This window comes from Vulpes vulpes, chromosome 15 (assembly GCF_048418805.1).
Source record: "Vulpes vulpes isolate BD-2025 chromosome 15, VulVul3, whole genome shotgun sequence".
NCBI lineage: Eukaryota > Metazoa > Chordata > Mammalia > Carnivora > Canidae > Vulpes > Vulpes vulpes.
The window spans coordinates 71,403,254-71,419,429 of record NC_132794.1 but is presented as its reverse complement, the minus strand read 5'-3'; the positions used below and the strand labels follow the sequence as shown (position 1 = coordinate 71,419,429).

The window sequence follows — 16,176 nt, the reverse complement described above, 5'->3', positions numbered from 1 at the left end:
TCTTTCTCTTTTTCCCCACCTCCCCCCTTTTTGTGGATTCTTCCTGTGTTTGGACTTTATCCTCTCTCTTTTCTTCATATTGTTCTGTCACTCCATTGTCCCCAATCCATATTTCTCTTTCTCCCTCATTTCAGCTCTCATCCTTTGTAGGATGTGTAGCACAGGTGACCTGGAGACAGAGCCAGTTATGTCGTGGGTGCCCCTCTGCTCCTCTCTGTCATTGTCCTCACCTTCAGTGGAACTCCTCCCTCTGCACCCTCCGCTGTTCCCCTGGGGTCATAGCAGTCTGTTTATCATACTAAAACTTGTTCTTAGAAATGACTGTGATCGACTCAAAGGCCATAAAGGTCTAAATAACTTATAAATTTGGTGCTTTACTTTGCTCAGAAATACTAGAACTTCAAGTAGAAAGCCTTTAGCCAAAGAAATAAATCTCTAATAATAATTTCAGGCAATAGAAAAATTACGAAGGATATTTTCTCCTGGGAAGGAGACTTTCCCTGCCAAATATGCCTATTTAGAGAGCCTGTTCCATTTTGATATTTTAGAAAAAATGAAATAAAATAGATTCAGGGAAAGCTAACATTAGACTTAGCTATCTTCTGGCATATGGAAGTGTTTCGGTCTAATCAGTTTGGGGCTAAAAACTATTTAATTCCAAAAGGATTCTGTAGAGCAGATGTAACAATTAATTTCAGGTAAATCAGTTCAATCTGGCTTTTTCATTCTTTCTTATATTTTACCAATTTTAATGTAATTTGTAAGGGAATATGAGCTCCATTATATGTGTTTGCAGACAGCATGAATCAATCTAACCCCAGAGCCTTATGCACTCTGACGGTGCCCATGGTAGTGGGGACATTCTATTCACTACTGGCCTCATACCTAAGGTCTATGTGCTTTTCAAGAGCCTATAAAAAAACTGACCCCTTAAAAATTGTATTTGCTCTCAAGTATGAGAAATGAAAATTAACAAATGTAGAACTGAATGTCTCTAAATCAAAACATTTGATCAATTAGTTGTTGCTCAATTCTGTCATCTATAAATGACTTTTAATATGAGAGGTGACTATATTTTAATATGTGTGATGTCATGTGGGATGAGTCTTCCATAAGTAAGAGTGCATAGGTCCTCAGGTCTTGGAATAAATCATCAGTGTCAGAAATTTGAAAATTGGGCAGCCCCGGTGGCGCAGCGGTTTAGCGCCGCCTGCAGCCTGGGGTGTGATCCTGGAGATCCGGGATCATCGAGTCCCATGTCAGGTTCCCTGCATGGAGCCTGCTTCTCCCTCTGCCTGTGTCCCAGCCATTCTCTCTCTCTCTCTCTCTCTCTCAATAAATAAATAAATAAAATCTAAAAAAAAGTTTTAAAAAAGTTTAAAAAAATTTAAAGGATATCTGTTTGAAGGGACACCGAATTATTAGCTGCCTAGATCACCCATAGGCCTGTATGTGGTCCACCTTGGCCAGCTGTCAACTTCATACCTCAGTGTCATAGCCGATGCCATGGGCCTTACACATTTGGAGGAAAACATAGTGGAAAACCAGCGAGAGATTGTCATGTTTCAGCTGGGTGGTCATCACTGCATAGCGACTGGTTGCTGGCGACTGGAAAAGACCACAAATGCATATAAGACTCTTTACAAAACATGTAAGTCAACTCTTAACTTTAGAATAGTTCTAGGTTAACAGAAAAGTTGTGAAGATAATACAGAGAGAGTTCCTGTTCCTCTTTTGTTAAGATTGTAGTGCCTTTGTCACATGAGGAAGCAAATTGCCTCATTTCTGTTAATTTGGATTTCGTTTTTTCCTAAATCCCTTTTTCTGTTCCATGATCGCTTCCAGGATACCACATTGAATTTACTTGTCATGTCTCCTTAGATTCTTTTGGGCTGTGATGATTTCTCTGACTTCCCTTGTTTTTGATGACTTTGAGAGTTTTGAGGAATCTGGATCAGGTGTTTTGTAGAATGTCCTCTGTTGGTATTGTCTGATATTTTTCTCCTGACTAGACTGAAGTAATGTATTTTTTGAGAAGAGGACTGCCATAGGATCACCTCATATCAAGGGTACATGACTTTCCTTCAATGATGCCAAGTTTGATCACACCAAGGTAGTTTTTGCCAGGTTTCTCGCTATAAAGTCACTTTTGCCTGTTTCTGTACTATATTCTTTGGACTGAAGTCACTAAAGGTATTCTTCCTTCTTGAGAGGACCAATGTTAGAATTTTGGTTCCAGCTGCTTTCTTTGCTTGAGAAAGTGCTAATCTTTATCTTGCTTGCTTATCAGTGGGAGCTATCCCAAAGAGACTGGTTATGTTTGGCCTGATGTATTTCAATTATAATATTTCCTAAACACATTTAAAATTTAGTATGTATAAAATAACGTAATAGATCCTGGCAATTTTTTAGCATGTCCTTTGTGAGATGTGACATTCGTCTTTGAAAATCAGATATGTTTATCCTGTGATAACTGGAAATTTGGAGAATAGCGTGTAGGGTCATGGACAACCTTAGGACATGGAAAATGAAGGTGCCTGGCACAGATTTTGAACTTTGAGGGCCCTTGGGTGTGGAGCAACCAGGTGCTTGCCCTTGTTTAGTGACTTGGAACAGGAGAAAGAAAAGGAGGTGCTGTTGGTCCACAGCTGGCTGTAAGGATCATAATAACCTGACACTATCTGTTGTGAAATGTCAAGGCTTGCTCTTTCTATCTCTGAGATGATGCAGGGGAACTGGGACTGACTGAATGCCCAGCGGAACATGGACACGTTTCCCCTGCCTGTATAACACATACGCATACACACACTTTCTCTCTTTCTCAGATTTCACATTCACCTTTTGTGACGTATTTCCCCATATATGTTGTCTTTTCCTTTAACACTTACAGAAAATACTGTATCTGATGGTCATATTTTCAGTACTCTTAAGCCTGTTCTTCCCACATATAGGCAGAGTTTACATCTATAAAAATGTAAGGCGGGCAGCCCGGGTGGCTCAGTGGTTTAACGCCTGCCTTCGACCCAGGGTATGATCCTGGAGACCCGGGATCGAGTCCCATGTCAGGCTCCCTGCATGGAGCCTGCTTCTCCCTCTGCCTGTGTCTCTGCCTTTCTCTCTCTCTGTCTCTCATGAATAAATAAATAAAATCTTTTTTTAAAAAATGTAAGGCTTCCACAGGTAATGTATCTTGAGTCATACATCTCCATTAGTATTGTCCCATTTGTAGACACTAGGAATTTTATTTTATTTTTTAAAGGTTTTATTTATCTATTTGAGAGAGAGGGAGAGAGAGCAAGCATGAACAGGGGGAGGGGCAGAGGGAAAAGCCGGCTCCTCACTGAGCAGGGACCCCGATGCAGGGCTTGATCCCAGGGCCCTGGGATCATGACCTGAGTTGAAGGCAGACATTTAACTGAGCCAGGTTCCTGAGAACCCTGAGAATTTTAATTTTGCAGAAGAAAATCTACTGGACCCTCACATGCCTCACAACTGTACTTTGTTATCACTCTGACCTATCTTGGATTGTTCCCCTGGCTGCCTCCCTGACATAACAAGAGTTCTCTGAAGGCAGGCACTGTTTGGTTTCTGAATCCCCAGGCTGAATGTGATGTATTCAGTGTTTCCTGAATGAAAGAAAAAATGGATGCACGTAATAAGGTGTGTCTATAGCACTTTCCTCTGGCTGCAGAGACTCTTCCAATGTCATTCAGGGGATGTCCAGTTAATGAGTGCTTTGTGGGGCAGGAACGGACCCTGGAGAATGACAGGAAATCCCTAGAGAATGATAAGGATGATTGCCCCCAACAAACTGTCTCTTGGAGGACAGTGTAGCTCTGGTGGGTATCGTGGAATTATTGGTGGGTAATATGAACCAGCTAAGAGAAGTTCTGGCTCAGTTGTTGAGTCATTCTGGAGAAGCATGATCACCAGGCCTGCTCACCCTATCATGACAGGCTGTGCCATGTTCCTGCCTCCACAATGAAGGCCCAGAAGCTTGAGCTTTTGTATATGAAAGTGAACTGTAAATACTCTGGAATTCCACTGTGGGTACTGAGCATGTAATTGCATGGTGATTACCATGAATTCACAAGATAATTTCAAGGTTATTTTTGTCTTCTAAAGTTGTCTTATGCTGCCATAGGATATAAACTAGCAAACCTAAGACTAGGCCCCAGTCAGCGAGAGAGAGAGGTAGGCAGGCATCTGGCAGCAGGAGCCAACTCATTGCTATGTATCTTGGCTCCAAAGCAAGGCAGAGAGCTCACTGTCTAGTATTGTTGGGCAACAAATAAGGACAGGCTATCCTGAGGTTTCTTCCTCTCTACAGAGACAGACTGCAGTTCCCCCTCCTCCCAGGCCTGGGGTTAGGATTCATAAAGAATCAGAAAGAAAAGCCAGGATATTTGGTATATCTCTAAGCTGTGTCTTTTCCATTGCCATTGCCATCCTACTCCAGAGCTTTATGGCCTGAACAGCTGCTTCTCCTTCCTACTTGGGAGGCAGGGAGACAAACAGAATTCTGGGGTGAAAAAGTTATATGGATAGAGTCAGAAAAACTGAGGTTCAAAACCTGACTGACCTTGAAGGTGTCATTTAACTTGTCTGACTTTTGGGGCTTAAATAAGCATCTAGCACAACATTTGGCTATAGTTGTCATTGCCCTTTCTTTGAAAGCATCTACTGGGCTTGGAGCATTTAGGACCTCCACTAAATGTAATTTCCCAGGCTGTTTGTTTCCCCGATGGTACCTGGGATTCCAAGCACTACCACAAGATTGATTGTTTCCCAGACCCAGGCTGGTCAGTGCTCAGAACTCTTCAGTGTCTCCTCTTTGCCTTCAAGATGAAATCCAGACACCTGACTTGGTGTGTAGACTCTCCCACATGGCTCGGGGGGATTGCTCCAACCACTTCTCCTGCTTACCCCTTCCCAAATTCTATGCCCCACCCCACCTGGTTCATTGCTAGCTCCTAACAGACAATGGGCTCTCTTTAGTCTTTGTCTCTTCTGGTGGGGAGGTCTCCTTCCTCTTGCCACTTAGTGACTGCCCTAGTCTATAAGGCAAGACCAAGTTCCTTCTTTCTAGTAGTGTTCCCTGTCCCCATCAGTCCACCGTCCTTTCTCATAAGAACTCCAGCAGCAGGTTGAAGAGCCATCACTCAAATGGCACTGACATGAGGCCTTGAGGTTTTCCATGTGTATGTGCTATCTACTTTATATTTATTTTCAATTCCTTGAAGACAGGGACTTTGTCAAATGTCTTTGTATCCCTGATGCTTGGTGAAATTCCTGGCTTATGTTAAGAGCTTAGTAAATATGTTATGATAATGCCAATGAAGACGAACATATGTGATACACTTACTCTTTTTAGACTTAACCAACTCCATAGTTTCTACAGGAAAAAACTATTGATAGTCTAGGGTTGTCTTTTATTCAGCCCGATAGCACAGGTGTGACAATGTTGTGGTGAGGATTAGATGAGTATTTAAAGACATTAGAAGAGGGATGCCTGGGTGGCTTAGCATCTGGGCATCTGCCTTTGGCTCAGGGCCTGATCCCAGGTCCGGGGATCAAGTCCCACATTGGGCTCCCTGCATGGAGCCTGCTTCTGCCTCTGCCTCTCTCTGTCTCTCATGAATAAATAAATAAAGTCTTAAAAAAAGACCTTAGAACAGTATCTGGCACAGTGAAAGCCGTCAAAAAATGTTAGTGCTTATTATCATTTGTTAACTAAATAATTTCACAAATAAGGTAAGTTATTTAAAATAAAAACCAGCTAACAAACTTTTTCATCAGAAAGGGACTTAAGTCAGAAAACCTGAGCTTTTCTAGTTACTTACCTTTATGACTTTGGGCAGCTTACTTACTTTTACATAGCTTCAGTTTCCTAATCTGTAAAATGGGGATGATAGTCCCTGTCTTATCTGTTCCTTGCGGTCATCATGGGGATCAAATAAACTCATGCCTATTTGAAGGATAAAGCATTATGCAAATAGAAAACATATTTTTTTAAAAGGTTGACTTGGATAATCAACTGATACTATAAAATCCATTTAGGTTTGCTGAGGAAATCACAACCTAAATGAGATTTTACAACATGGGAAGACTCCTCTGTGACCATCTGGCCCATTCAGTGCTGAGTCTTGGCCTAACCCAGAGCAAATTAGAAGCCAGTGTATAATGGCAGTATGCCTGGAAACAACCTCATCACAGAGGGAGCTGAAGCCTTCTTTGGAAGAAGAGCTTTCTTTCTGGTCTTAACCAGAGACTTCTTTAAGGATAAGCTTAAACTGTACTCTGGGGCCAAATTACTGACTCTCAGCCAGTGCAAGGCAGGTTGCACAGAGCAGTGGTCAGACACACAGGCTTTAAAGCCTGGCAGGCTTGTCTACCACATGTGCTTATTGAGTGACCTTCCATAAGTTGCTTAACATTTCTTAACCTCAGTCTTCTTAAGTAAAAATGAGTGTTGGAGGTGCTTGGGTGACTCAGTTGAATAAATATTTCTGTTGAATAAATAAATAAAATCTTTTAAAAAAATAAATAAGTAAAAATAAAAATGAGAATAATAGCCTGAGTGGCTCAGCCTGGGGGCTCAGTCAATTAAGTGTCTGACTCTTGATTTCAGCTCAGGTCAAGCACCGCATTGAACTCATGCTGGGTGTGGAGCCTGCTTAAGGTTCTCCCTCCCTGCACACATGCTCTCTCTTGAAAAAAAAAAAAAAGTAAGCATTATAACAGCCCCTGCCTAACATATTGGGTTGTATAAAGATTCATGTAAAGTGCTTAGTTACATACCTGGTGTGGAGTAAAGGCTTAATACATTTTGGATGTTATTATGTTATTATATGTATTACAGTTATTTGTTGGCCTGTTTGTGTCTTTTGATAAACTCGGAGCTCTTTGCTGCTTATCCTTAGATCCTCTGTACTTAGAAGGGTACCTGACACAGTGTAGGTGTTGAGTAAATCTACTGAGTTTGCTTGTAGTTAGTGCCCATGGAAAGTATTAACTGATAGCTGAGGTAATGGCTGATGAGGACTTAGGATGTGACTTCTCACAATATTACTTCTTTCTAAAATATTTTGCAAGAAAAAGCCCTTTTAATGAAAAGCTACAGCAAGTAGGGATGGGCCCTTCCTGTGTCCCCTTATAGGAGAGAGTAGGATGCCCTCAGCACCCCACTGTACCTGAGACTGCCTGGGCTAGGCATGGTACAGAGAGAGCCCCATTTAACAGGCCCCATAAGATTAAATCCCTCGAGAGACCTTGGCATTCACTTAGCCCTCCTTTATTATACAAAAGAGGAAACTGAGGCAGAGAATGATCAGAATTCATGATCTGTAACTTTCAGACCAGTATTCTTCACTCCAAATTCCCATTGGTTACATTTGGAATGTGTAGACATTTTAGAGGCTAGCCTTTTCTAGTAAAACAGGGAAAAACTAGAAGAGAAAATATTATTGGTAGAAGTCTAGTCTTATTAAACTACCTTTCTAAATCACAATCTAACAAGAATGCTTCAAGCCAAATAAAGGAAGCTCGAAATACTCCTTTTCACTGGAGAATATAATTTTGCTTCAGCCACAATTTAAATTGATTTAGTTCTGAGCACCAGCACTTGAAGTGTAGAGCATATTCTATTTTCGCCATGATACTTGTTTTGACAGTGATACATTTCAGTTGACATAGTTGAAATCCTTATGTAATAAATCTCTGCCTGAAAATTAATCATGTTTATAATATTCTGAGAATTAATAACACCCATTGCTCAAATCATTAACTTAAAAAAGGAGCTTCCAAAATCTGTTCTCGGCAGTAAGGGACCACAAATAAATGAATGTTTGATAAAATAATCCAAGTAGCAGTTTAACAAGCGTAAACTTGAATGTGGTCGCAATAACACAGAACTATTGTTTAAAGGTTGGCAGAGGCTGATGAGGTTCTTATTTCAGTTATGAAGCAGGCATCCACATGCATAATGAACTGCTCTCTGAATTATTAATGTGTTGCTTATTTAGCCTCATCTGTCTGGAAGATAATGTATCCTAACTCTAATGAGTGATTGGTTTTGTACATAATTACAGTAGCAGCAGTAGCGGGGAAATGTGTGCCTTCAAAGAAGGAGTTCTAAAAATAAAGTCATCACATAAACTCCGTTGTTGTGGCATTCTATCAAAATCAAACCCGAAGCATTTGAGAATTCATAATAAATTACAGGAGACAGAATCATTATTAACATCATAATTTAACACAAAAGGTTTTACTTAATCATTCATTACAGATCATGTGCTGTTAAAATGCTTATAAATGACTAGGGTTGTTTTAAGATGTTTGCAAATATGTTCCCTTTTGGCCACTCACCCACCTGTGGTGCAGAGGGTCCACAGAGATAGAGGAGTAAAAACAACTGAAAAAAGTAATGCTTTATCCTCATTTTGTTAGAATGTTAATTAAAAGTTAAAAGTGACTTTTCTAAAACATGCATGTCTGGGACTCATCTGACCTGGTTTCTGACTTCAGGTGGTAATTGTGGAGGACACTAGATCAGAAGCCCATGCACCTGGCCTCACTGGCTGTACCTGACAGTTCTTTGCCACCTGTTTCTGATTTGGGACAACAGCTCTTTGTAGAGCCCAGAATAGTCTTTGCTTCCCCCCAGCATAGCATATTATTTAAAGGAATAGGCTCAAACCAGAGGCATTTTGTAGGCATTATTCCCAGTGTGGTCTCTTTATCATTGTGGGTATGTTGTCAGTACCTTTCCTTTTTCTTCAGTCTTCAAAGGGGGCTGTCAGCTGACTGATTATAAACCTGATGGCATCACAGCCTGTTCACACTTGTTCAGGGAGCTTCAGTTTGGTTGTAAATTGCATTGTGTGTGCAAGTATGGATGCTTCTTTTTAAAAATGGCCTATCCTGTGTGTATGCATGCATGGGAGCACATACATGCACAGTGGCACCAGGGTGAGAACAACCATTTATCTTTCTAAATCCAAAAGCACTTTCAATTTATTTGCACATCAGAAAACTTGCATAGCTTTTCTTTAGTGATTGTAGAGACATTTGAATTATTGAAGATCATAATGCTACCCTCTTGAGTACAGGCAATTCCTAGAAGTGTTTAAGACTCTTGATCACAAGAGAATTCCCGTATGTTGCCTGTAGCTAGGATTGAAACCTATAGGCAAAATGGGGAAAATGGGAAAGTGCTTCTAATTCAAAGAACAACTGCTTATAGCCTTCTGAAGCAACATACTTAAATGTAGCAAATTGTCTTGGAAAGTCTTGTATTGAATACTAAGCTTCCAGCTTCCTTTTAGAAATGGCATGGAGTTAGGTTTGTTAGGCCACAAGGCTCAAGTTTTACTGCCGTACCTCCATCTGGCATTGAACTTAGGGTCCTGTACGTCCCTTTGATGAGGATGGGGGTCACAGGTGGAGTTAGACCTGGTTGATTCTCAGCGAGGTCCTAGGACATAATTAAAAGGGACCTGTTTCTCCTCCCTGGTCCAATTCTGCTTTTTTTTCTCTCTCTTTTTTTAAAGATTTATTTATTTATTTATTTGAGAGAGAGCATGCAAGTAGGAGGAGGGGCAGAGAGAGAGGGAAAGAGATTCTTAAGAAGGTTCCAGGCCCTGCATGGAGCCCAACATGGGGCTCAATCTCACAACCCTGAAATCATGGTGTGAGCGGAAATCAAGAGTCAGATCCTTAACTGACTGAGCCACCCAGGCACCCCCCTCCTTAAAAAAAATTAATTAATTAATTAATTATTAGAGAGAGAGAGTGCACGAGCAGGAGAAGGGGCAAAGGGAATGGGAGAGACCAACTTGGCTTCTCTTCTTAAAAAGAGATCAAGGGGATTCCTGTGAGCAAGGGTACCTCATAGGACAGGTAGATTGAGGAGAAGGAGGCTGCTGTCTGAGATCCCCAAAATATCTGGTACCCTCTCCAGACTGCCCTTCCAAATGTATGCTGGGTTCCTGCCAAGGAAGGTGACCCTAGGCACTCAGGTGAGAGTCAAACAAGGGTTCTTTAAATCCAGAAGTATCTCCTGGACCCAAAGAGGCTCATCAAAGAGGCAGGAGATACTGCTCTGCAAAAAGTATCTCTAGGGCACCAATGTGGTCCTATTAACCACTGTAATTCCTCTTTTATCTATTTGATATATTAGCATCTCAAGTAGATGTTCATTTGCCAAAAGGGATGTGAAGCCCACTGTGTAGGAGAGGTGGAAGGAACCCCCTAGCAGTAGTCAGAGCAGCTATAGCCAGAGCCCCTATCTGCTCTCAAATTCCATGTACACTAAGGGCCATCTGATCCACTTGACCCTTGTTCTCCTTTCCCAAAACCAACCTAGCCCATTGTTTCCATGGAGATTTGAACTTTGTACTTTGTTGCCCTGGGTTCTAAGGTTGGTAAACTTCAACCAGCCCCAGGACTTCTGGCCCCAGCCACCCTAGCATTGGGGCTAGTGATGAGATGAGAGGTAGGGGCCATAGAAAGAGGCAGATCATAAAGGCCCTTATTAAGCCAGCTGGGAAGTTGGGATTTTCAGATGACAGGAATCATTTCAAAATCATAAGTAGGGGAACAACATGATCAGATTTACTTTTCACTTTGACCATCTTGACTATATGTATGGTTAGGCTGAGGGAAGGGACAAGAGGCAGGGAATCTTAAGAGCAAAACTAAGGAAGTATCTCTGTGGAGGGAGAGGAGGGGTTAGAGTTGAGGTTGGTATTGACTGATGTGGTGGTGGAGGTGTGCCATCAGCCTCTGACAGGACCCACCACGAGGAAGTACAGGGGGAGGAGAGATGATGAATGCAGTTTGGGACAAATCTGACCCTGAAGACTCTAGAGAAGTTCTGTAGAATGGTGGATCTGGAAGTCTGGAGCTCAAAAACAAGATTAGAGGTAGAAAAAAATGGGTTTTGTCAGAAGTTGCTGGTAGTTGGAGAACTTGTCCAGGGCTACAAGATGAGAAGAGATGGAGGAAATGTCCCAATAGACCCACTCTTGGAGAAACTCATACGCTTTCATCCCTTCAACATGGTGCCTTCCCTTTCTGGAATGCCTTCTCCCCTCTCCTCTGGCCAATACACTCGTATTCCAGAAACCCATTCTGGAGAGGCTAAGTGACTTGCCTGAGGTTCTTTCTTCTCTCTATCCTCAAAGAGTTAGGCACATAGCCAGAGCTCAGGAAGTGGCCTGAACACCATGGGGAATCAGGAAGCATCTGTTACTTACCGGTACTGAGAGGGCATTAAGGCAGCTCATTTTCTTCTCTTTCTTGGGAACAAAGGAGGGCACTTTCAGGGTGCTCAAACTGCAATCCAGATGGCCGTCGGTCAGGTATAAGGTGAGCTGAGTAAGGGCCAGCTGGTCACTGTATGAGAGACTGAGATCTGTTGCCCACACCTGATTAAAACAGGAGCCACAGAAGTGAGGTTGAGATCAACGACCCAGAGAGAAAGTCCCAACCAATCCTAACCAGACCCAACTACACCAGTACACAGCTGACTGGTACAGAGACTGAGATCTGTTGCCCACACCTGATTAAAACAGGAGCCACAGAAGTGAGGTTGAGATCAACGACCCAGAGAGAAAGTCCCAACCAATCCTAACCAGACCCAACTACACCAGTACACAGCTGACTGAGTGGAGTAGATGTTTTTGCTTCTGTTTCTACTTCATTCAACTTGAAGAATGGAGCCTCCGATCTGATTCTAACTTAGAAGATTGAATGTTCTTGTGGAGAAATTACAAAAATCAAAACACTTGGCCAAGGAAATCTGTTGGAGATGCCCCATTCCAAAAGGCTCATGGGGGCTTTGATTCTTCTGCCTATGGTTTGCCATTTCTAGGAGGAGGAAGAGGACACTGGTCTTGACCCAGCCAGTCCTTACTCTGTACAAATTCCCCAGTTGTGCAATGTTTTCTGTTGAGAACAATGAGACTGGACAGAAGCTTCAGAGGATGGGGAACTAAAGAGGAGCAGACGGGGGGAGAGAGGGAGTGAATAGGATAAAAGGTCAGTTTGCTCTGATTTCAGAAAAAGCAGTGCCAGGAAATCTCACTATGAAACTTTAGGGAAAATCACGACTGGCCTATAAGTCTTAGTGCTGCTCCCATTTGTCATGAGTGTGGGAAAGTCATTTTGCCACCCCACAGTGCCACAGTATCCTCAACTGGGAAATGAGAACTGTGAGAACATCCACTCTAGCTGAACAGCAGGGCAATTAGAATACTATGATGCAAAAAAATAATAATAATGTTTTGAAAAATAGACATATGTGAGCAATACTTTAAGCCACTTGATAAGTCAGTCCATTAATTCCTTTGACATATATTTACTGAGCATCTACTATAAACTGGCGATGGCAGAGTGGATCATGTGCTATATCTCCCCTCTTCTGGGGCAAACCGTCATTTTTAATTGCCCCTGTCACCATCCACCCCCACACCGAATCCAGAAGCACCCCTGAATCATACTCAGTTCAGTGCTCAAGGCTAGTGAAGGCAAGTTCAAGGCAATTGTGCTACTTATTGGAGTCAAAGGTAGATGGGCACAGGCCTTGCCATCAAGGAGGGGAAGACAAATACATATGTATTCAGTCATTTACAGCACAATGTAATATGTGGTATAATAAAGGGATGGAACAAAATTTTACTGAAACAGAAAGAACAAACTGAGTTTGTCTTGGGAAATCAGGACTGCATCATGGAGAAGGTGACATCTAAGCTTTGACAAGCAACACAAATGTGACTGGCTCTTGTGTGTCAAGGACCTACCAAGTGCCAGGTGCTTCCCAAGCATCTCAGATCTTTATAATAACCTAAAAAAATAACAATCCCATGACATAGATGAAAAAACACAGGTTCAAAGAGATACCTAATTCCACACAGCCAGGAAGTGGCAGTGCTAGGATTTGAATCCAGTTCTTTCTGGCTCCAAGTCCATCCTTCTCCCATTCCCTGCTGGCAGAGACAGCACTAATCTGGGCCTAGTTATTCCTTAACTTTATACTAGTTTCCCAGTCACATTAAAAGCTAAAGTTACAGAGGATGAAAACATACACTTGTTTACTATAATCCATGCCATGAAAGTGTCTTGTGGAGAAAACATGAAGTATTGTATTTCTGGAGTATGCTGTAATTAGCAGTAACGCGTTTTCACTGTAGGAAGTTGGAAACGAACACATTTTCATGATGACTTGATTAAACATTTTTTCCTCTTAGAAGGCCTCCATGTGCCCCACACACCAACTCTATATGTTAAAATACATAATACATCTGCCCTAGAGTGGACTCCTCTCAAACAAATCTAGCAGTGAGTGACTTGAGTAAGCTTTGAATGTAAATGACATCATTATAAGGATATTAAGAGGTCAAGCTGTCAAGGCCCCTTGCTAAACTGAAGCTAATTTCAGGAGTCATATTCTCACAGTAATGCCCTTTTATAATAGCAAATAAATCACATTTGCAACAATTGTTAAAAACTAACTGCCAAGTATCTGTTGCAGTTGTAAATATCCTATTTGTCAACTTAAATATTTCCTGCTGTATGGCATAAAATGCAAATCAGATGGGGACAGCTACTTTTTCTTTAGAGGAGAAAGTAAACTTGCTATTCTTACATGTCAGGAACTTTTTTTTTTAGAGCTTCACTTTTGATGTTCTCATGTCCTTGATTAAAGGGAAATGTACGTAACAAATATTATTAATACTTATGTTAATAATATTAATGTCTTGGTGATAAGGATTTTTTAAAACTTAAGTCCAGTATAGTTCACATACAGTGTTACTTAGTTTCAGGTGGACAATACAGTGATTCAGTGCTTCCATGCATCACCTGGTGCTTATCACGACAAGCGCACTCGTGGTGATCAGGATTTTAATGGGAAGACAGCACGGTGTAGGGGAAGAGTGAGAATCATAGGGGTCAGCCTAATTCTGGCCTTTCCAAATAGTGTAAATCTGACCAAGTTATTTAAACTCCCTCAATCAGTATCCTTGAGTGTGAAAGGAGCAAATGATAATACCTACCACACAGGACTTTGAAAACAAAATAAATGCACCTAAAATTGCCCTACAAATGATAAAGTTCATACAAACGTTATTTTTGATTACTAAACATTTCTTTGAGGAGTAGGATCTTAGGAGACATTTTCAGTTGCCTGTATGGCTATTAGATTGCGCACACTTATAACTATTCTTCCAATTCGTGATTGTTGCACTCCACCTCACAATAGCTCAGTCCAGTAGGTGGTTAGATTTGGGCAAGTCACTCATTGCTAGATTACATGACCTCCATTTGACCAATGAAGATACTGAGATCAGAGTGTCTTCGTGGTTTGCCTAAGATCATGGAGGATGGGCCAGAACTCTGTTCCTTATAGAGCATACTTCTGCTTCCTTAGACTGCCCTAAACCCGTGGTTCACGAAATAGTAGAACAAATTTCGTTAAGCCTTTTCCTCAACAGCAGGCTTGCCTGAATTGCTCAGATAATTGTTCTGTTCTCCATCTGGTTTTTCCATTGAAGACACTGCCTGAGGCACGCTTGTTTTGTGTATAAGGGTTCCTGTCTTCCCCTCTAGACTGTCAGTCCTTTAGGGGAAGCTGCTGAGTCTTTGTCTTCCCACACATCCTGTATCTGGGGCAGGGCTTGGCTCACAGCAGGGCACATCAGCACCTCTGATGCTTCAATGTGAATGCCACTCCAACTTTTAAGGAACAGGATCTAGGTGCGCCCCCTTGAAGCTGGTTTCAGATTCCAGTGTAGAAAATATGCATTGAGCATCTCCTCTGTGCCGGCGTCATGCTTTCCCACATACCTCATTTAATCCTATTCTTGATTTTGAATTTCATTGTTAACTTTAGAACCTAATCTCTCTCTGCCCTAGATACTCCCTCATAATTTAGATGAGCGGTGATGACAGCCTGTACAAAGGCACTGTGGGTGGGGATGGAGAGAAGTGGATGGATTTTTAAATGCTAGGAAGTGCCTTTGACGTGACTTGCAGGACTTCTAATGACTAGCTTGACAGGTTAATTGATTAGCTATGACAATGAGGCAAAGACATCACTGAAGGTTAGCACTGGAAAGACCCTTAAAAAATCATCTAATACAATCAGTTTACTTTATAAATGGAGCAAAGTAGTTTGCCCTCAGTTACAGAGCAGGGTATCAAAGGCATGGGATGAGAAAAGAAGGTGTCTCAGCTCCCAGTCATAAATCACTAGTTGATAATAGTTTGACTTACTGCGGATGTAAAAATCATTTTGTTAAAAATGATTAGAGCATTTGCATCAAGGCCTTAAAAAGAATATATAACACAGAAATATTCATCTCAGCATTACTTGTAAGATTAAAAAATTGCAGTTGTTCAACATTTGGGTATTGGTTAAAAAGATTCTGACACATCCAAGGGATGGGATAGTCTATGATGTCATCACTAAAGATAATGATTGTGAATAACTTTTGATGGTGTGGGAAGATACACAAAAATAGCAAGAGAAGGATTTAAAGTCATATAGGAAACATGACTTCAGCGTTGCAAAAATAATATTATACATAGAGAAGACTAGATGAGAATGTGAAAAATATTAACAGCTAGTGGTTAATATTATCAGAATATGAGCAATAAGTGCAATTATATGTAGATTTTAATGTATATTCTGGAGTGCACAATCTGATAGGGTGGTCACTAGCCACTTGTGGTTATTGAGCACTTAAAATGTGGCTGGTTTATTTTATTTTATTTCATTTCATTTTATTTTATTTTATTTTATTTTATTTTATTTTATTTTATTTTTAATGTGGCTGGTTTAAATGGAGATGTGCTCTAAATGTAAAATGCCAGATTTTGAAGACCGAGGAGGTAAGAATGTGAAATATGTCATCAGTAATATTTTATACTGATTATATGTTGAAATGATAATATTTTGGTTATGTAAGGTTAAGTAAAACACATTAAGACTCTTGTCTTATTTGGTTACATTTTTAAGCCAGGCTGCTAGAAAATGAAAAATTACATGTGGCTTACATTCTATCTTTATCGGATTGATTGCAAAAAAGCCCGTTGCAAGTTCAGCAAGAGACAGGGCGAGTAGGGGTGCGGTTGGGGGATACTGCAGAGGTTCCCAGCTCTCTGCTGTTCTGA

General features: G+C 41.2%; 1 protein-coding gene and 1 long non-coding RNA gene across 3 annotated transcripts in view; one reads left to right on the top strand and one right to left on the bottom strand.

The window, feature by feature from the left end:
* Nucleotides 1-16,176, bottom strand: part of IQCH (IQ motif containing H) — a 211,794-nt gene that overhangs the window by 27,830 nt on the left and 167,788 nt on the right. For both annotated transcript variants that reach the window (XR_011997435.1, XM_072738887.1), the window contains 2 exons: nucleotides 11,259-11,429; nucleotides 1,486-1,608 (listed from right to left, as the gene is read on the bottom strand). Coding sequence is in view for 1 of the 2 variants with exons in the window: in XM_072738887.1 (XP_072594988.1) it covers nucleotides 1,486-1,608; nucleotides 11,259-11,429 (294 nt within the window). In the remaining variant the exon portion in view is untranslated. The remainder of the gene's footprint in view (nucleotides 1-1,485; nucleotides 1,609-11,258; nucleotides 11,430-16,176) is intronic.
* LOC112930665 (uncharacterized) overlaps nucleotides 1-16,176 on the top strand; it is a 107,117-nt gene that overhangs the window by 54,883 nt on the left and 36,058 nt on the right. The gene's annotated exons all lie outside the window — the stretch shown is intronic.